The sequence below is a fragment of the Eucyclogobius newberryi genome, unplaced genomic scaffold (assembly GCF_026437365.1).
Source record: "Eucyclogobius newberryi isolate DKJ021-1_F unplaced genomic scaffold, fEucNew1.0.hap1 SCAF_10, whole genome shotgun sequence".
NCBI classification, from domain to species: Eukaryota; Metazoa; Chordata; class Actinopteri; order Gobiiformes; family Gobiidae; genus Eucyclogobius; species Eucyclogobius newberryi.
Genome location: NW_027315724.1, coordinates 32,499,423 through 32,521,704, shown reverse-complemented (window position 1 = coordinate 32,521,704; position 22,282 = coordinate 32,499,423). Strand labels below are relative to the sequence as shown.

The following is a 22,282-nucleotide window of genomic DNA, read 5'->3' as shown; positions in this document are numbered from 1 at the left end:
ACATTTGGTTGGGCGGACGGCGTTGCCGTAATAATATTTTTTACTTCTCTTGTCACCATCTACCTCTGCGCCAAATTTCATGATTCTACGATCAGATTTTTTTTGGGTCATTTCCCATCTCTCAATGCATTTTTGGTACATTTGGGGGCGCTGACTCGCCAATTTTTTTTATTTTAGAAAAGTGAAATAGCCAGAATGTAGAGAGGCACGATTTTTAGAGGTGTGAACATTTTTGTGACTTTTCGTCAATGTTCACTGGGTGAAAAATAGGGGGGTTGGTCCCGAGAAGAAGAAGAAGAAGAAGAAGAAGAAGAATAATAATCCGATGCGAAAACAATGTTTCCCATTTTTCAAATATCATAAACTATACATTTTCGGAAAGCACTCGCGCTTTCCTACCTCATGGTGTGGGTCCCTGGTCACTGACGGGTACTTTCGTTAATTTTGAGTGGGCTCCGCCCACTTTGTGTTTTTGGCCCTCTATACAGTAATAATGTTCAATTTTTGCATTACATGCTCATATGCACGGAACATGCAAGAGATGGGGAACGTATTCGTGAGCTACTTAGCGCAAATGAGTGCTTTATATGGGGATGACGACCGCGAAGCGGTCGTCATCTCAATGTAAAGTGCTCGTTTAGTGCGCACTTTTGCACGGGCTTCGCCCGTTTACAACGGTAATGTTCCATTTTCCTACTACTAATTAGTATGCACGGGGCGTGCATGAGTGAAGGAGTGCGTTAGTGAGTGTTTGGAAGTGGGCGAGCGCTTCGCGCTCGATTTCGTGCGCACTACGTGCGCACTTTCGCAGCCGTGCTTCGCACGGCCTTACAAGATTAATAGGCCTCTCGCCAGCTTGTGGCGCTCGGGCCTAATTAAGTCGCACTGGAGTATGAAATAAGGTTGCAGGTGTGAAAATAACAAATAATATCACATATAAGTCGCTCCGGAGTATAAGTATATAAATATAAATATAAGTATCAGTCGCACCCCGGCCAAAACTATAAAAAAAAGTCTTTATAGTCCGGAAAATACGGTAAATGTCATATTATCCATCCCAAACCTTGAATATAAATAACATCTCCATGGCAACCTCCACCAGAAAAGTTACATTGCGCTTTTAATACCATTTGCATAAAGAAACTACATTTAAACCATCTCAAATAACCTTTGAAACACCAATGATGAAACACAAAAAACATTCACTTTAGAAGTTACGACGGCCTTGTTAGTTTAACCTCCACAGTCACTAAATCTCTTTAACGGCGGCGGGTCCTTTTGTTACGGTCTCTGTCGAGCCCCATTACCCATGATGCACTGCTGTCCTCTTCTCCCATTGACCTGTCCTTTTGTCTGTGTCCAGGCGCAGCCCCCGTCCGTCTCCTCGTCGTCCGCCTTCAGCCCCGCCCCCAGCGTCGACAGCCAGGGCTCGGGGACTCCGGTCATCATGTGCCGCAGCCCCACAGGTGAGACGTCCAGCGCTCAGGAGGCCCCCGGGGGTCCGCACTTGCCCCGGGGGTCTCATTTAGTGTAGGCGAACGTACGGACGGAACGCAAACTTTCAGATAGCTTCCCAAACTCGCACAACTCTTGTCTTTCTGAGCACGAATCGCGTCAAGCACATGTCCACGTCAAGTTGTCTTTTTATAGATCACAGACTTTATGTCAATAATGTGCTTGTTTTGGTCTTGGTTTTGTCCTGGTCTAGTCTGTTTAGTCCCAGGTTTATTCCCAATGTTAATACAAACATGATATCCTTTTTTTTAAGTTATGAATAGAGCTCGACAAACAATTAATCCCTAGATAATTACATATTTTTGGGCATTTTATCGATAACAATATCCAGAATGTGCAAAAATGTGTCTGTAAAAGTTTTGATTTAAGATAAACAATGCAACAACGTGTCATTGGACGATACATTTCACAGAGAAAGGGCAGAAATACCACTTTTCTTGTTTGAGTTTGTTGTTGGTTTTTCCCGTCTCTAGTGGTGAAATAATGTTCCAATAGAACATAAAGTTGGGGAAACCTACTCAGACACAGGAAGAACATGTAAACTCCCCGCCTGGTGCAGAAATAAAACCTGGGAGCTTCTTGCTGTGCAGTAGAAGCGTGGAGAGTTAGCTAATTGCATCCGTATGAAAGAGAAAACTGGCACGGATGGGTTATGGAGCGATGGGTAACGTTGTGTCCGTACAATGGGGAAGCAATCATCTGAAGCTGCTCTTTTGACTACTTGTATTCATCAGATGACCCAACTGTTTCCATTTCTCCTTTTGTTCTGTGCAGATGGAAAAAGTAAGACGTCGCCGAGGTCAAACTTGAAATTCCGCTTTGACAAAATGAGCCACTCGTCGACAGCCGTAAGTGTCCTGAGCTCAAGGAGACAGCGGCGTTACTGCTTTCACGCCCTTCAAAGAGCTGTTTTAGACAAGGCAAAGCAAGTTTATTTGTGGAGCACAATTCATACAGAGGGCGATTCAAAGTGCTTCACACAAGAGGAAAAGTGCATCAAAAACAGAAAACAGATAAAGACATAAAAGAGAAGAGTGCAAATAAATGTATTTCAGTCACATGCACAGCTAAACCAAATAGTTTTTAAGCTTAGATTTGAACATTGTCAGAGTAGAAGCCTGTCTCACATCTTCAGCAAGACTTTAGCTGCATAAAACTGAAATGCAGATTCCCCATGTTTGGTCCTGACTCTGGCACCAGCCAGACCCTAACCCAGATGGTTCATATGGCACGAACATGTTTGATATTTGTACTCTGCTGCTAGGCCATGGAGAGACTTGTACGCAAGCAGAGCTGCTTTAAAGTCTATTCTCTCAGAATCAGAATAAAGTTTATTGCCATTTATCAATGAACAGGATTCACGGACAGAGGAACTTGTCCTGGCGGTTCGGTGCAACACAAACATCAAACACTGAACAATAAATACAAAAACAATGGACAATAAATAACTACTGGGTATTAAAAATGGGTAAGTAGAGTTAAAAATAGACATGATATGTACATAAAATAAAGTATGTAGTGCAATAAGAAGTGAACAGTGCAGTGAGTGCAAAGTGCTTAGGAAGTGTTCATGAGTCCAACAGCAGAGGGAAAGAAACTGTTCTTGTGACGGGAGATTCTGTTCAGTATGGACCGTAGCCAGTGCAGAGACCTGAGCACAGGACTAATGTGATGGTACTTCCTGGTTCTAGTCAGGACTAATGTGATGGTACTTCCTGGTTCTAGTCAGGACTAATGTGATGGTACTTCCTGGTTCTAGTCAAGACTAATGTGATGGTACTTCCTGGTTCTAGTCAGGACTAATGTGATGGTACTTCCTGGTTCTAGTCAGGACTAATGTGATGGTACTTCCTGGTTCTAGTCAGGACTAATGTGATCATACTTCCTGGTTCTGGTCAGGACTAATGTGATGGTACTTCCTGGTTCTAGTCAGGACCCGAGCAGCAGCGTTCTGGATGTACTGCAGCTGTTTTACAGCTCGTTTGGAGAGACCAGTGAGCGGCCGTTACAGTAGTCTAATCTACTGGAGACAAACGCATGGATAAGTCTCTCCAAGTCTGTTTAGACACTATGCTTTTGATTGAGTGAATCCACTGGTCCATATTCACCTGTTTTCAGGGAAATTTGACAATCTATTAGTATATTGGTTATTCTTTCAATTATTCAATCGTTTGTTTCGAGTTATGCCGCTTGAGAACATCTTGATTGAGTTTACACATTTACATCCATTTTGATCATGTAATTATGGCTTTAACTGAGTTATAAAATCTCTTCTGTAGCATTTATTGGAGTCTGTGTATAGATCAGTTGACAATTATTCAATTCCTAAAGTGGTTAACGGTTATTTGAATAAGTGATTGGTCGTGCTTAGTCGAGTCACTTGTTTCAGCCCTACAGTCTTTGAAAACAGACACAATGTGGTTTCAAATAAATCCTTTTTTCAATTTTTATTATCTTATTTTTTTGCAGCGGTAAAATGATGGTAAAAATGAAAAATAAATACAAATCTGAGAAATCCTAATAACCTAAAATGAATGATAAGCCCCCTAAAGTAAAGCTCAAGAAACAACAAGAACAACTCAAATGCACAATAAAGTAAATTTTTTTCTATTTTCATTAACACATCAAACCATAAACTTCCTTAAGTTCAAATGAGCAGACATAAAACAAGGTATTTACTTACAAAAGACGGTGTTATGTCACAGTGTGAATGCATTCTCCTCTCACTGGCCTCTCTCTGTCTCTTTCAGTCCGAGTAGCTTTGTGGCCCCGACAAAAAGGACTTGCACAACATAGAGACTGACCGCAAAGGCTCATGGGGGAAAAAAAACAACACATCACCGTCCAACAATACGGCTTCATCGAGGGGCCGCTTCCTTAAGCCAAGGATTGTACGAAAGAACATGAAGAAGCCTGGATATGAAACACATACTGTGAGAAGACGCACTTGGATCGTTGGCTCTTCGCTGGCTTTGTCCGTGAATATTTTACTACCAGTCGCTGCATATTTGTTATTCTTTGCGTCATATGGAAGTCTTGGCGTTGCCGTACAACTGTGAGCGTAGGCTGGCTTCGTTTCACGCGCCAGTTTTCTCTTCTTTCTTTTTTTTTTAAAATAGAAGCACAGAAAGAAAAATAAATATTGCTTCTTTTGTTTTTGTCAGAGACTTAGGACATTTCCGTTTTTTGCCTTGAGTGGTGTGTCTGCTCCCAGTTCCTCTTCTGACAACGACAAATGGGAAAAACGAAACGACACAGAAATGCCTCTAGACTAGATCTATAGAAATGCATTGTCTTTGTAGCACACTTTTCTTTTCTTTTCTTTTCTTATCTTTCTGTCCGTCTACATTATGAAACTATTATGAATTGATTTGCAAACATTGAGTCCGTCGAGTCTTGTTTCCCGGGTTGGATCGGCACGGTTTGGTACGACTGAAATGTTTGCGTTTCCATTGCGTTTGATTGTACTTAAGTAGGACTTGAACCTGACATCTTCAAGTTGAGGGGTAAATGTTTGATTCGACGTTAATACGAAGTTCTTTGCTTGACGTGATTGTTCAGGACTTTTTCCGGAACATTTTAGATCATGTACAATCCACAATTTCCCCATTTTTGAGTCTCTCAGTCTTTAGTTTTTACGCTCTATTTTCCCCTGTTGTGGTTCTGCAGGGTGTCTATTCTTAACTGGGGTACATACTGAAGAGAGTTTTAAGAATCGTTGTACAAAACAGATGTGATTTCCTGTATTTTGATGGATTTCATCTGGTTTGTATAAAAGATAGGCACAATTCATGTTAAATATCTTCAGATTGATCCAGGCTTTGGTTGAGATGCCACTGGAAACTGCATTCTTATTTTACTGGACATTCAAAAGTAAAAAAAAAAAATCAGAGCAGTATATTTGGCTTTTGTTCAAATCTTTGTGCAATTTTTGATTATTTTCCAGGTTTTCCAGATTTGTCAGGATTTCCGGGAACCCTGTTTTTCCTCACAATGGTGAACATATTTAGCAATTTATTTAAACATTTACTGACCTAATTTGAGTCATTTTCAGTCCGTGGATTTGATCTGAGAACTGAGATATTTATCCTACTCTGGGCTGGGTAAACACCTCCTGATATCAGCCTGTTTTTGTTACTCTGATTGTTTGCCCTGCCTAAAGACCAATTTCCTTTGTCTTCTAACAGCCTCGTAATAAGCCATAGAGATCCTAATGTTAGCTGACGGCATCTCCATCATCACTAACGAGTACTTGATTAACATACGACTGGCTCGAGCTGTTTCCTGCTCGTGGCCTCAAGATGCTATCGTGTATTCTCTTCTCTAAAAAAGAAAATAGCCTCTTTCAAACCAACCTCTCTTCTCCTGCTCAGAATCTCCACATCACTGTCTTCAAAGGAGTGGTTTGTGGCTTTGAGGTGCACATAAAAGCACCGAGAGAAAATATTCTGCACCTAAAAGGGGGGCTAAACCAGGACCCAAACAATGACAAAAATGTGCATTAAATTGACTCTAAATTCAGCGAATAGTTTGACTCCTGAGGAACCGTAGTAGCTTCAATACATTTATTTTGATTCAAAGTTAATTCCTAATCTCATCAAACCAGTGGAAACACGTGCCGTACCAGCCCGACCCGCTCCATACACTTGGAACGCTGACATCACATGGGACATAAAGAGACACTGCCGAGCAACACTTAAAAACCCGCCAAAGCGACGCCTTAAATGATCTTGCTCACCATTTCGCCGACTGAACGCGCGCTCCGTCCATCTCCTCGCTTCACTTTCAGAGAGAAGGTTTGAGTGAGAGCGCTCTTTACGTTCGCTGAAAATAGCCTTTGCACCCGCTCTGAACATTTCAAACTTAGATGTTTCCGTGGTATATTTAGTAGAGGTTTCGACCAGAAAAATCTGAAGATTCAACAGGCATTTGCTCCGCCCGGTTGCTAGGTTGCATCCTGGGTTAGTTAAAGGGCGAACCACGATGACGAAAACTTGAATATAGGTTTAGTTTTTCTTCTGACTGATGTATTTATCTGAATAACGTAGATATTATACAGTAGCTGCTAACATGCACAAAACAACACAACTAGCCATGGATCGGTATATAAATGTGATTAATAGATTAAATGCTGCTGGTTTTCGTTTAGTGAGCATTGTCAGTTAATGTTTGCCAAACATTTCTGCTAACAGTTTGTTTTTCAAGACGTCAGTTCGTCTCAAGGCTCAATATAATAAAGATCTTTCTGAAGGTGACGTTTTGAATGGTTGACACGCTGATTTCGGTCAAAAAGGGCAATTTCAGTGGGTTTGTAGTTAAATATCTCTGTAATCGCTGAGCCATTGTCAACATGGAACAAAAACTGACAACATTTTCGATGCTTGCTACTAAAAAATTCCAAATTAGCATTATTTAATCTCTATTTTGTTGTCAATTGAAAGAACGTTAAGCCATATATTATTAGTACAGTAGGTTTTGCGATACGATTCTCAACAAAATTGATCTGCTTCGTTCGGCAATCTGTTTGGATTTCTTTCACAAAATGGTAAACCGTAGTAGTAATAGAAGTACCGTATTTTCCACACTATAAGGCCCAGTGGATAATAAAGCGCACTGTCAATGAATGGTCTATTTTAGATCATTTTTCATAGTGAAACAAAACGTGTACCACACAAAATCGCTCCGAGGTCAGTAAACACAACCAGAATTAATCCATATATAAGGTGAACTGGATTATATATTATCATTTTTGGAGAAAATTCAAGGCTTTTAAGTGTGCCTTATAGTGCGGAAACTACGGTAATGGTAGTAGTAGTTGTAGTATATAATGACTTATAATGACCTCTGTCTGAAATGACGACACCAAATCCGATTCTCTACCAAAAGCCCATAGTTGAGAAATCTGAAAATACTATGTCTTTTCACAAAACTGTAACCTGTGGTTCTGCTCGTACACAAAAGATACTTGAGACTTTATGGAGACTTGGATTGTTGTCAGAGTAAGTTCTGTAACAAAGGAATCAGGGAACGAAACGCTTCATAATGTTTTAGTTGTCACTGTTCGTTGTTTTGCCCAAAAAAAATGTCTTGCAGCTTATTTCTGTTGAAAAGATGCTTAATTTATTGAAGTTTTATCATACCAATGTTCTTTTCACTTGTAAATGCAGAGTACGCTTATCAATAGAGTTTAAAGAAGAAAGGATATATATAATTTAAGAGCAGTCTCCACATGTATATGTATATTTGGTTATGTAACGTGCCATGGAGAGTTTATTCTAAAATAAAATGTTGTATTTTGTGTCATGTCGTCTCTATGTTCATTTGTATGATTCCCATGCATTTAAACACGTCTGAAAACACAGAAGATGACACTAATGTTGCCATTGTTAGCCTTTTTATTTAAAATAAAGGGGGAGAAATAAAAGTATGACAAACAAGACGGACAAATACACAGAATAAAAATGACTGCCTAAAATATATTTGAAAAAACAATACTCTCTGTAATAGAGGTGGGAAGCATATTGAAAAATTCATAATATTCCAATTGTCGTTATGCAAAAAAAGATAATATCGAGTGTATTCTTTATAATTAAAACCATAAAAAATGAGCTAAAAAAGATGCAGAAACGTCCCACTTTCCCAAACAGAGGACTTCAGAGTACATTTACGTCTTGAACCTCAAAAAAACATTCACAGTCACATTTTAGCACATTCCTGACACATTGTTAAAATATCATCTGAATATTGTTAATGAGGCAACACAAAAAACATGTTAATCCTTTTTGTCACTATCGCCCGCCTCTATCCAGTGATGTCAGTTATAATTTGGTCAGTTGCCTGTATTGTCTTGCGCACTGTTAAACGATATAAAGGGTTTGTAATAATGAATAAATAAGATCTTTGTAACAGTGAAAAACAACTGTATTATTCTGAGGTTATGCATAATACTCAACAAAAGGCAAGGCAAGGCAAGTTTATTTGTAGAGCACATTTCATACACAAGGCAATTCAAAGTGCTTCACACAGCAGGAAAAATGCATTCAAATCACAAAGAAATTACAGAAATACAATAAAATTAACTAAATTAAAAATTATCAATCCAACTGATTTTCTAAACTAATAAAATCACAAACAAAAGAGAAGAGTGCAAAGATAAAAAATAACTACAATAAAATTAACTAAATTAAAAATGATCAATCCAACTGATTGTCTAAACTAATAAAATCACAAACAAAAGAGAAGAGTGCAAAGAAAAAATCCTTTCAGTCATATGCGCAGCTAAACAAAACTGTTTTTAGCTTAGATTTGAACATTGTCAGAGTAGAAGCCTGTCTCACATCTTCAGGAAGACTGTTCCAGATTTTAGCTGCATAAAACTGAAACGCAGATTCCCCATGTTTTGTCCTGACTCTGGGCACCAGCAGGAGGCCGGTCCCTGAGGTCCTCAGAGTCCGAGATGGTTCATATGGCACTAACATATCCAAGATGTACTTTGGTGCTAGGCCATGGAGAGACTTGTACACAAGCAGAGCTGCTTTAAAGTCTCTTCTCTGAGCCACAGGGAGCCAGTGCAGAGACCTGAGAACAGGACTAATGTGCTCATACTTCCTGGTTCTGGTCAGGACTAATGTGCTCATACTTCCTGGTTCTGGTCAGGACCCGAGCAGCAGCGTTCTGGATGTACTGCAGCTGTTTTACAGCTCATTTGGAGAGACCAGTGAGCAGCCGTTACAGTAGTCTAATCTACTGGAGACAAACGCGTGGATAAGTCTCTCTAAATCTGGTTTTGACAGTATATTTTTGATTTTGGCAATGTTTTTTAGATGGTAAAAAGCTGCTGATGTTAGTGATTTGACGTGGCTATTAAAGTTCAAGTCTGAGTCCATTATTACCCCCAGATTTCTAATTTGGTTTGTAGGTTTTAGAGCGAGACTCTGGAGGTGACCGCTAACACTTTCTCTTTGTTTTTTGTGGGCCAAAAACGATTATTTCAGTCTTGTCTGAGTTCAGCTGGAGAAAGTTGTTTTGCATCCACACACTGATCTGTTGGATGCAGTGACAGAGTGAATCTACTGGTCCATAGTCACCTGCCGATAGTGAAACATAACACTATTTTATCCACGCAAATCTCCAACACTCCTAGTTATTGCTTACAAAACATGTTCACAGAGAGCGCAACGACTTAACAGCAAATATAATGCTCTTTTTACATCTAAAATCAATGTAAGCCGAATGGACACTGAATACATTTAATAGGTATTCACTAAACAAAACATTCAGGAGAGTTTTTCCAGTCACGTAAACCTGACTGAGGAGTAAACCGTGGACTGCTGAGACTGCTGGACCCTCTGCTGTTGCCGTAGTAGTGCATCCTGGGATATGTCCGCGTACACCACCTGAAACAAACAGCATTGAAAAGTTCTGATAACGAACAATGGGGCAAATGCTTCGAAACGTTGTCGGTGGAGAGTGATCGTTTTGAGGGCAAGGAAAAGGGCCTCCAGGAAAAGGCTGCGCACTGACCTCTGTCTTCTGCTGGGGCCGCGAAGCTGGGGAAAAGAGAGACATCTGTCAGCAACATGTGATGTCCGGGCACCTCTGTCTTTTCAAATCAAAATGACTAAACAAGCAGTGTCCAAAAAACGTAAGAAGAAGTACACAAACAAAAGACTAAAGAAATATTGAGACAAAAGAATCTCAACTGGAAACAAACCAATAGAGTTAGACTTTTTTACAAGTGGTAAATAGTTCAAATGTGAGGCCAAAACCATGACCTCATGCAACAGCACACAAATCATAAAACATTGATATATTTAACAGAATCTACAGCACGGCATGCTCATTGTATTTTCGCTCTTTGTTTTTTAAAATAGAGCGAAAACCCTTGAGCAGGAAAAGCTCACACAACCTCAGTTCCAATTGAAAGGAGTTCCAAGCTGAGGGAGCAGCATAGTACTGGAGGGACTGACAAGCCACAGATGTGCCGTGAGCACAGCGTAAGGACAGCTCTCTGCACAGTCTTACATAATAAAGTCATTAAGTGAGCAAAATGGAGTAAACATGAACCCAATTTCAATAATATTGACTTTAGATTACAATGCTATTAGTTTTAATAACACAAAATAAGCAAAAAATAATAATTTCCAGGGTAGAAATTTTAGTTACCGTAGTTTGTTTCTCTAATATATAAATATGAAAATATGAATTTCAAACCAAAAAATGTTTGAGCTTAAAAAAAAAATGTCTTTCCTGATCTCCTTTTAAAGAAACAAATAATGTAAAATAAAGTAGTAAATGTAAACCAGGCTCTGGTATCACTCACACCTTGATTTTTCATTTTCTGTGATTTTCTGAATGTTTTACTTCACTTTTGCCTCCATTTTGCAATTTAGAATCCAATTTGTCCACTTTTTTAACTTTAACTTAATTAAGATATGTTGTCTGAATTCATATATATCATGATGAGAAATTGAGAATGGTTTGTGTTATGATGTTGTAATTTACTATAGTATTATAAGTTCTCTCTATAAGTTCGATACAAAGCGATTTACCCTTTTTGGAGGACGTCTTGGGTTTCTGGGGCGCGTGTCGTCTGGGAGGAGGCTGTGGTGTGCTCTGCTGCACTGGAGCCCGGTACTCTGCTGACGGGCGGGGCACGGATCGCGGCGATGTCACTGGGGTTAACTTCCTGTGAAGAACCTGAGGCGTGACCTTTGACTTCAGGCAGAGCAGCAGGCCCAGGACGATGACAAGACAAAGTACGGCTCCGGAGCAGACTATGATCCGGTGCAGAAAAGTCCGCTCAGAGGGAAGAGCTGTGGGAAAAGAGGAAATGCATGAAATAAGAGCTCTTTTTTCCATCTCACAGTGTAAACGTCCAGTCATTTGTACAGTGTTTATGGAACATGCTCCATGTGTATTTTGTCAATCTCATGTCATGTGGTAGAAATACATTTACATTACAATAATAATAGAAAATAATAAAAAATAAACAGATAAATAAAATAAATAAAATAAATAAAATAAATAAAATAAATAAAATAAATAAAATAAATAAAATAAATCAAATAAATCAAATCAAATAAATCAAATCAAATAAATCAAATCAAATAAATCAAATCAAATAAATACAATTAATACAATTAATACAATTAATAAAATAAAAAATTAGCAGAACCAGGGAAATCATAAGATAAGTAAATGGATAAAATTTGGAAAATAATGGAGTGGCATTAAAAAACCAGTGCCTTCTGTACATTATTAATTTACTCCATATTGTCCTCTCTTTTTGAGCAAAAGTATGTAGAATATTGTGCTACTGCAACTATTTTTGGTCTGTTTTACCCCCCCAGGTATTTCTATCTGATGTGGAGGAATGTGCGTGCCTTCTTGTATCATCTTGAGTCTCAAATGTGAATTCATTTTTGTGAACACATGACCACAGCAAAACCTGGACCGGGTCATGACTAAACCATGCAGGACCGGAACAGGACCAAATCCACACATCTACAACCGGAGCTCAAACCAGGACAACACAACCTAATACACAATGAGACACAAATAATCTTACTTACCAAAAGAACGTAGGAGACAGGCGATGACAAAGTGCAGATTGTAATACATCTCCTGTTCCTTCTGGATATAAAATGCTGGTTTATTACGTTACAAGCACATTTTGGTCAGCAGTTGTTTCTTGTTGCTATCATGTTGTCTGCAGCAGCGAGGAAGGAAGGGAAACATGCACGGACAGACCGATCCCCCACACCCTCTTCAAATGACAGGAAAGAAACAAGTTCATGAACAGCAATATAAGCGGCCCACCCAAAAGCGCAGCCGCAAAGGGGAAACATAAGGAGTTGGCTTTCTGTCTGTTCGCACCTTTGCACAAGTAATAGGTTTATGTTATATTTGAAGTGACATTTATAAATTATGTGATTAAAGTGTTAATTGTTTATTGGCTACTACAATGTTTGAAACTGTGAAGTAGATTATGTGCTAAACTGATATTGATTTGTTTGGCTGTTGTTTGGACCAGAACTGGTTTACAGTGAAGTAAAGAATATATGAGCTATGTGTGATTATTAGTTACTATAACTTTTTTCAAACTTTAATTTTTACAGGCATTTTACATAGAATTTCTTGAATTTCTATATTCATTCAAGTTGGACTTTTGAAAGGTGTGTCTAGTCACGTGGTTTATGGGGAATTGAAACCAAAAAGTGACAAATGAAACTGTTCCTCAAGCCAAGGTATTGTGATTCTTTTACTGAAGTAACAACAGCGTTACAACATGGCTTTGTACATTATTAGGCCCGAGCCCCAGCAGGGGGAGGGCCTATTGCTCCCGCAACGCTGCCGAAGGCAGCGTTGCAACTGTCTGAACAGTTGCATGCGCCCGCATGTTTGGTACCCCGTCGCCCCTGGCAAGTACAGTGAACTAGCCCATGCCGAAGGCATGGATCATGCATACTTACTCCTGCTATGACAGAAATAGTCAACAATTAGTGAATGGGCGTAGCCCATTCACTAATTGTTGACAACAGCAGCGCGAAGCGCTGCATTCCTCCAAAAACCCTCCTGGCATCGTCCCGTACGCGAGAATCCATGCCGCAGGCATGGGCCATGCTTGTATCTGCTCAAATCAATGGAAGTCTATGGGGAGTGGGCGGGGCATCCCGACGGAATAGGGAGTGACGAGCGCGTAAGCGCTCGTAATGATGATTCCACCCCATGGCGGCATCGGGAAGGCTTAGAGCTTTCAAACGATGTATCATTTGTTGTTATAGTAAAAACGGCTATATTGTTTTTGCTAAAAATATTATTATTATTATTATTATTATTATTAGGCCCGAGCCCCAGCAGGGGGAGGGCCTATTGCTCCCGCAACGCTGCCGAAGGCAGCGTTGCAACTGTCTGACCAAACATGCGGGCGCAGCCCGCATGTTTGGTACCCCGTCGCCCCTGGCAAGTACAGTGAACTAGCCCATGCCGAAGGCATGGATCATGCATACTTACTCCTGCTATGACAGAAATAGTCAACAATTAGTGAATGGGCGTAGCCCATTCACTAATTGTTGACAACAGCAGCGCGAAGCGCTGCATTCCTCCAAAAACCCTCCTGGCATCGTCCCGTATGCGAGAATCCATGCCGCAGGCATGGGCCATGCTTGTATCTGCTCAAATCAATGGAAGTCTATGGGGAGTGGGCGGGGCATCCCGACGGAATAGGGAGTGACGAGCGCGTAAGCGCTCGTAATGATAATTCCACCCCATGGCGGCATCGGGAAGGCTTAGAGCTTTCAAACGATGTATCATTTGTTGTTATAGTAAAAACGGCTATATTGTTTTTGCTAAAAATATTATTATTATTATTATTATTATTATTTTTCTTGTTCTTCTTCAGCGCTTTGATCTCTAATTTGACCCCCTGAACATGCTCAAAAACTCACCAAACTTTGCCCAAAATTCAGAATCGGTGAAAAATTTTATTTTTTCTGGGCCATTTTTTTTTTCGTTAAAAAATGGCGCGACAGCGCTACCGACAAAAGTCAAAATACATTGCGCCTATGGGAGACGCCCCGAGGTCAACTTTGGCGTAAAGCTACGAAATTCGGGACACGCATTCCTCTCGTGAGGATAAACAAAAAAAAACATTGTGGCCACGCCCCCAAACTTACCCTATGGCCGCCATCTTCCTTTGAAAATGAAAACAAGCTGAGTTAGCCATTTTGTTTACGTCAAACTTTGACGAACTCCTCCTAGGGCGTTTTGCCCACCGACTTCAAAATCGGCGTACGTCCTCTGGACAAGTGGGGCATCTAAAGTTATTCAATTTTTTGAGATACCTTTTACGGTCTGTGTGCGGCGCAGCCCAAAGTTGGACAACTTATTTTGGAATATTGCAGGTCTAAAAATTGCTCCCATTTGATCAAAACCAGTCCGATTAGGACCAAATTTGAATCAGTTGTTAAACTTTCTAGTTTGGACCAGTTTAGGCTGACAAAATTGAAATGGCAGTGATAGCGCCCCCTACAGAGTGACCTTTAAATTAACATTGAAGGTCAAAAATTAGTTTTACCAAAATTGTCTAAACTTTACCCAAAATTCTATTTTGCCGTCCCGATCACAAAAGCCAATCACAAAAATGCCTAAATTTTTACGCCGTAGTCGTAGCGATGACAGAAACCTCCCATGTTATCCCTATGGGAAAACCACAAAATCTCTCAAATTACCACATTTTTATGTTTTACACTTTAACGAAGTCCTCCTAGTGCGTTTTGCCCACCAACCTCAAAATCGGTGTACGTCCTCTAGACAAGTGGTGTATCTAAAGTTATCCAAATTTTAAGGATAACTTTTACGGTCTTTGTGCGACGGAGCCGCAAACGTTTCCCAGAATTCTGACTATTTGGCCTTCAGAGTGGCCTATAAACAATAGAGTTTTTCCAAATGACATGATATTTTGAACAAAATTCTAATTTGCCATCCTGATCATAAAAGTATGAGAGCCAAAGTCATATTTTGTACGGCGTAACCGTAGCGTTGACAGAAACATCCCATGTTATCCTTATGGGAAAATCGTAGAATCGCTCAAATCACCACATTTTTACGCTTCACACTTTAATGAACTCCTCCTAGGGCGATTGTCCGATCAAGTTCATATTTGGAGAATATCATCTACACAAGCGGGGCATCAAAACTTACCCATATTTTGATTCTAAGTGCTACGGTCTCTGTGTGGCGGACCCGCAAATATATGTCAGAAATGGGAAAACAGCGAAATCTCTAAAATCACCACATTTTTACGCTTCACACTTTAACAAACTCCTCCTAGGGCGATTGCCCGATCAAGCTCATATTTGGGGAAAATCATCTACACAAACGGGGCATCAAAAGTTATCCATATTTTGATTTTAAGTGGTACGGTCTCTGTGTGGCGGACCCGCAAATATATGTCAGAAATGGGAAAACAGCGAAATCTCTAAAATCACCACATTTTTACGCTTCACACTTTAACGAACTCCTCCTAGGGCGATTGCCCGATCAAGCTCATATTTGGGGAAAATCATCTACACAAACGGGGCATCAAAAGTTATCCATATTTTGATTTTAAGTGGTACGGTCTCTGTGTGGCGGACCCGCAAATATATGTCAGAAATGGGAAAACAGCGAAATCTCTAAAATCACCACATTTTTACGCTTCACACTTTAACGAACTCCTCCTAGGGCGATTGCCCGATCAAGCTCATATTTGGGGAAAATCATCTACACAAACGGGGCATCAAAATTTATCCATATTTTGATTTTAAGTGGTACGGTCTCTGTGTGGCGGACCCGCAAATATATGTCAGAAATGGGAAAACAGCGAAATCTCTAAAATCACCACATTTTTACGCTTCACACTTTAACGAACTCCTCCTAGGGCGATTGCCCGATCAAGCTCATATTTGGGGAAAATCATCTACACAAACGGGGCATCAAAAGTTATCCATATTTTGATTTTAAGTGGTACGGTCTCTGTGCCGTGGAGCTGCAAATATACTGTCACAAATGGGAAAAACGCCAAATCCTTGAAATGTTCACATTTACGCTTCACACTTTAACAAACTCCTCCGTGGGCAATAGCTCGATCAAGCTTTACTTTGGGAAAAATCATCTACACAAGCGGGGCATCAAAAGGTATCCATATTTTTATTCCAAGTGCTACGGTCTCTGTGCGGCGGCGCAGCAAAGTTGACTGACACTTGTGTTCATTTGCACTGGATTGGCCATGTCCAATGTGTCGCCGTCTGTCAAGTTCTTTTTTTATTCAAGACACAATAAGGGCGCCATCTTTATCAAGTCGAAAGCGCAGAGTCGGAAGGCCGGCGGCCCGCGAGGGCCGTTGGATGCCGCTTGCGGCTTTAATTTTTCTTGTTCTTCTTCAGCGCTTTGATCTCTAATTTGACCCCCTGAACATGCTCAAAAACTCACCAAACTTTGCCCAAAATTCAGAATCGGTGAAAAATTTTATTTTTTCTGGGCCATTTTTTTTTTCGTTAAAAAATGGCGCGACAGCGCCACCGACAAAAGTCAAAATACATTGCGCCTATGGGAGACGCCCCGAGGTCAACTTTGGCGTAAAGCTACGAAATTCGGGACACGCATTCCTCTCGTGAGGATAAACAAAAAAAAACATTGTGGCCACGCCCCCAAACTTACCCTATGGCCGCCATCTTCCTTTGAAAATGAAAACAAGCTGAGTTAGCCATTTTGTTTACGTCAAACTTTGACGAACTCCTCCTAGGGCGTTTTGCCCACCGACTTCAAAATCGGCGTACGTCCTCTGGACAAGTGGGGCATCTAAAGTTATTCAATTTTTTGAGATACCTTTTACGGTCTGTGTGCGGCGCAGCCGCAAAGTTGGACAACTTATTTTGGAATATTGCAGGTCTAAAAATTGCTCCCATTTGATCAAAACCAGTCCGATTAGGACCAAATTTGAATCAGTTGTTAAACTTTCTAGTTTGGACCAGTTTAGGCTGACAAAATTGAAATGGCAGTGATAGCGCCCCCTACAGAGTGACCTTTAAATTAACATTGAAGGTCAAAAATTAGTTTTACCAAAATTGTCTAAACTTTACCCAAAATTCTATTTTGCCGTCCCGATCACAAAAGCCAATCACAAAAATGCCTAAATTTTTACGCCGTAGTCGTAGCGATGACAGAAACCTCCCATGTTATCCCTATGGGAAAACCACAAAATCTCTCAAATTACCACATTTTTATGTTTTACACTTTAACGAAGTCCTCCTAGTGCGTTTTGCCCACCAACCTCAAAATCGGTGTACGTCCTCTAGACAAGTGGTGTATCTAAAGTTATCCAAATTTTAAGGATAACTTTTACGGTCTTTGTGCGACGGAGCCGCAAACGTTTCCCAGAATTCTGACTATTTGGCCTTCAGAGTGGCCTATAAACAATAGAGTTTTTCCAAATGACATGATATTTTGAACAAAATTCTAATTTGCCATCCTGATCATAAAAGTATGAGAGCCAAAGTCATATTTTGTACGGCGTAACCGTAGCGTTGACAGAAACATCCCATGTTATCCTTATGGGAAAATCGTAGAATCGCTCAAATCACCACATTTTTACGCTTCACACTTTAATGAACTCCTCCTAGGGCGATTGTCCGATCAAGTTCATATTTGGAGAATATCATCTACACAAGCGGGGCATCAAAACTTACCCATATTTTGATTCTAAGTGCTACGGTCTCTGTGTGGCGGACCCGCAAATATATGTCAGAAATGGGAAAACAGCGAAATCTCTAAAATCACCACATTTTTACGCTTCACACTTTAACGAACTCCTCCTAGGGCGATTGCCCGATCAAGCTCATATTTGGGGAAAATCATCTACACAAACGGGGCATCAAAAGTTATCCATATTTTGATTTTAAGTGGTACGGTCTCTGTGCCGTGGAGCTGCAAATATACTGTCACAAATGGGAAAAACGCCAAATCCTTGAAATGTTCACATTTACGCTTCACACTTTAACAAACTCCTCCGTGGGCAATAGCTCGATCAAGCTTTACTTTGGGAAAAATCATCTACACAAGCGGGGCATCAAAAGGTATCCATATTTTTATTCCAAGTGCTACGGTCTCTGTGCGGCGGCGCAGCAAATTTGACTGACACTTGTGTTCATTTGCACTGGATTGGCCATGTCCAATGTGTCGCCGTCTGTCAAGTTCTTTTTTTATTCAAGACACAATAAGGGCGCCATCTTTATCAAGTCAAAAGCGCAGAGTCGGAAGGCCGGCGGCCCGCGAGGGCCGTTGGATGCCGCTTGCGGCTTTAATTAACAACTGTTGTCAGACATATTTATGAATTTTGTGAATATACAGGATCATTGATTTTTCCCAGAATAATAACATAAACAGTCTATAGTTGGTTAGTGCCATGGATCTATTATATTGTGGTAAGCGCACATGTTCACTGGGCGGGGACATGGCCCTTAACCCCGCCCCAGCGCCACGTCAAAGACGCGCCCTGTGTACGTAAACAAGCGCACCGCTCTCACTCGGTGTCTGTGAGAGATAAACAAAGAGCCGTGACTTTTCAGGAATACACAAAACCCTCCACGAGCCCCAGTCATGGAAACAGGTAAGAAATGTGTGCCTTTCTGCCGTTTCTGTCACTGTCACGGATCCAACCTGAAACCTGAGCGCGCTTCCTATTTGACAGCTCCGGGTGACAGCTGTGGAGGCTAACATGCTAAGCTAACGCTGAATGAGTTAGCATGTGAGACTAGCACGTTTTTCTGCCTTTATTTCCTCTGCTGTTTGTCCAACAGGTTTATTCTTGTGTACGTGGCGCGCAGTGAATGGCCGCACATCACTGTTTGTCGGTGCAAAAGCTTGAGCATTAAGTTTGAGATTTAATGAATAAGAATAGTTAGCTTTGTGTTAGCAGGTGTGGACTGGAGTTAGAAAAACCTGCATCTGTCAAACTCTTTAAAGTGGCAGTGGTGCATTTTGACACAGACAAAAACCCCAGTGATAATAATAAACATGAATTGTCGACATTTAGTCTAATATAAATAAATAAATCCAGTGGTGAATGTAACAGATCATTTTGTACTGTCCACATTTTGCATTATAACATCAAGCTCTTAAAGCTCATAATGTGTGAAATGATATAAATTGCCTTAAATATGAAATTTAATCTGTAAATGAATCTTGCTGGCACAAATTTCATCACAATTTAAATTCATGTCTGAGTGGTTCCGTATTGTGTCATTCTTTTATGTTGGCTAAACAATAACATGTTGTATAACCAGTAATGTTGAAATGTGCAAGTCACAGCTGTCTGAACTTGGCCCCTTTCCATTGAAATGCACGTCTGTCCTCCCAAACAGTGTCCCTGTCCTCCCAAACAGTGTCCCTGCAAGTTTAACAATGGTCTCTGATTTAACTAGACCTGTCATGATCACAAATATTGATAATTGCTACAGAAAAACGTCACCAGAAATGATCAAATTGAAACCACGCGAGGCTCCTGACACAATGACCTTTTTAAAATCATGATAATCTCCGTAAACCCTGTTCGTAAATGTGTAATATATTAAACAAAACATGAACGGCACCAAATACAACACGTAAATACGTAAATATTCACTTTTTCTACCTGTTTTTGAGTCACTGGTGGAGTCACACACCACCGTTTTGATTGATTGATTGATTTTCATTCATTTATTTCCAGTTTGTGACAAGGAAAATTATTACTGCATTATTTCCTTTACTCGTATAGACTAAAACACAGAAAATAAGTGAGTAGAAGAAAAAATCATATAAAACCTTCTGAAATAATATCAAAATTACATATATTTTTTCATTGCCAAAGTCACAGTGTCTTGTTCTTTTAGATTAGTTTTTCCTTTTCTTTCTTGGATCAATAGTTTGCTCAGGACAGTCCAAAATAGTACATTATTCAATACATTTTTGAATCCACAGCTCAAATCTTAATGGAAAACAAAACTGTAAAACCAGTGAAGGAAGAAAATGAACACACGATAAATATAGATCCTCAAACAATATTCTTCCTTTTCTTGTATTGTTTTGATAAGTTGACGGATAAACCATCATGACACGCCTTGATTTAACTATAGCTTAAATTACAAGCTGCACGCTCACTTGAACCGGTATTTGTCACATTTCCAGTCCTGTGCGTTTAGAGCTCGTTTATTTTTACCACTAACTCACGATGGAAGTTCTTATTCCCGCTTTTGACTTTATGATCGGCGCGTTTCGAGATTAGAGTTTAGCGTCATCTCCTGCCACGTCGACCCTCAACGCGTCTTATCCGAAACTGTAACGACTTTATTGTTTTAGGATTTGAACAGCTCCGATATCGGACTTTGACACTTGATTGGTTTGGACACGGACCGTCTCCGCGGAGGTCTGCTTTGTGTCCGTGGAAACCAACAGAAGCCGAGAGAGAGAGAAGGAGCGAGGGGTCAAGTCCAGGCGGCATGCATGACTAGGCAATGTCTCTCTCTCTACGTTTTAATTGCGTCTGTGTATCATTTGAACGGTGCCAGTTTGATTTTGTTCCCCGTTTTTGCTCCGATCAGCTGGACCCCCGCGGGACTTTCCAGCGTTTTCCCCGCCGCTGAGCTCTGTAATTGCCATGTCGTGCCAGTAAAATCATTTGAAACTGAAGCTGGGCATTACCAAGATCGCGCCAGGGCGTAACTGAGGCTCGGCGCGACTCGTTAGGACTAAAGCCAGGCATGTAACCGCTAACGGAACCCCTATCGTGCAAAAAATGTGTCGCGATTTCGCTCCTCGAACCAAATAAAAATGTCTTTCAATGTTAATTTCCTGAACATAAATAAACAACTAACGGACAGAAGACTGGAACCTCAATCAAACAGACCCACGCTAATCACTGGCAATTACAAATAACCAATGAATGTTGCTCTAGATTAAAATATGATTAATTGCACAGCCCTTAATTGTGCAAAAATCTCTTGTTTTCCAACTGCCATATAAATTTTACTTTTGTGTTTTACTGTCTGTTCTGGACTAGTTGAAAATATCAAAGTGCAAGCCTCTGTTCTGTGTCTAATTGCATTGTTTTGTAAAAAGAACAAACGACATAGATCTTTGCTCCAAATCAGCCAACAATACAATTACTTTTGGGCATTTACATTCTAAGAGTATAAAGTATACAGTTTATTCATCATTATATAGTAATGAACAGAGCCCAAAAAGAGAATGTTGAAGGAAAACATTCAACGTATGGTTAACTTACTCACAGAAAACGTATTTATCAAGATGACAAAGGTGTGGGACAAGAACTCGCAAGATAAAATGGCCACAAGATTTGCTAATATTCATTATAAATCGTGTCGTATCGTCGTCGTTACCGTTTTACACTTTTATAACATCTTAATCTTTGTTTCAATCTTTAAAGTCATGTTTCGACGGGGTGTTTCTTTTGAACTACAGCTGCAAGAGTTTTCTGCTGTTGCAAACGGTCCTTTAGGTCTTCCACTGCATCAGTTTCCACTCCGTCATGCGTGTTGTCCGTGGAACAAGCGTTATGTCGCCGCCTGTTCAATAAAGGATGCACAGTACATTTTATGAATATTGATCTGTGTTTTTCCAGCCATTATCATGACGTCGTATGAGTGCGTGAGTGGCAATAGATCAGGCCTTAAGTGCGAGCTGTCTGAGCCTCAAAGTGCTCAGGACACATGGGAATCAGGACATTCCCAGCCCAGCGGAAATTCCTCTTTGAGCTGTGGAGTTCTGATCCATCCTCACGTCTCATAACGGGAATAATCAAAGCGAGAACTAAGCGGGCAAAAGAACAAAGTGGAACAGAAAAGTGTGTAACGATGTCATTACAGTGAGAAAAATGAAATCTGTTTTGAGAGGTAAGGTACCATTACGATAAAGACCCTTTTTAAAAGTTTGTAAGCGAAAACGGTTTACATTCCAGACGGGATGCAAAAGTGAAGTGGAACATGACGTGATTTCAATGGGATTTAACTCCAGAATATCACAAAAAATGAAAAATCAAAGTGGTTTTGTCAAATGAAAACCACTCGGACACATACACGATATCAGAGCGGGTTTAAAGACATTTATTATTGTATTTTAATTATTTGTTTATTTAATAAGAGGTAATATTAGACACATTTTTGATGATGGTAAACTCATTATTTTTAGGTAGGTAATAATGTTTCATTTTAGCTACAGATGACATTTTCTG

The 22,282-nt window shown here is 40.2% G+C and overlaps 2 protein-coding genes across 8 annotated transcripts in view; both read left to right on the top strand.

The window, feature by feature from the left end:
- Window positions 1–4,348, top strand: part of LOC140368159 (rap1 GTPase-activating protein 2-like) — a 168,625-nt gene extending 164,277 nt beyond the window's left edge. For all 6 annotated transcript variants that reach the window (XM_072455101.1, XM_072455112.1, XM_072455093.1 and 3 more), the window contains 3 exons: window positions 1,364–1,466; window positions 2,290–2,363; window positions 4,266–4,348. In XM_072455101.1, coding sequence (XP_072311202.1) covers window positions 1,364–1,466; window positions 2,290–2,363; window positions 4,266–4,274 — 186 coding nt within the window. In that variant the 3' untranslated portion in view covers window positions 4,275–4,348. The remainder of the gene's footprint in view (window positions 1–1,363; window positions 1,467–2,289; window positions 2,364–4,265) is intronic.
- A 14,188-nt stretch (window positions 4,349–18,536) lies between these two features.
- blmh (bleomycin hydrolase) overlaps window positions 18,537–22,282 on the top strand; it is a 37,138-nt gene continuing 33,392 nt past the window's right edge. The window contains exon 1 of one of the 2 annotated variants that reach the window (XM_072455065.1): window positions 18,537–18,664. In XM_072455065.1, coding sequence (XP_072311166.1) covers window positions 18,655–18,664 — 10 coding nt within the window. In that variant the 5' untranslated portion in view covers window positions 18,537–18,654. The remainder of the gene's footprint in view (window positions 18,665–22,282) is intronic. The other variant, XM_072455056.1, reaches the window with a different exon arrangement.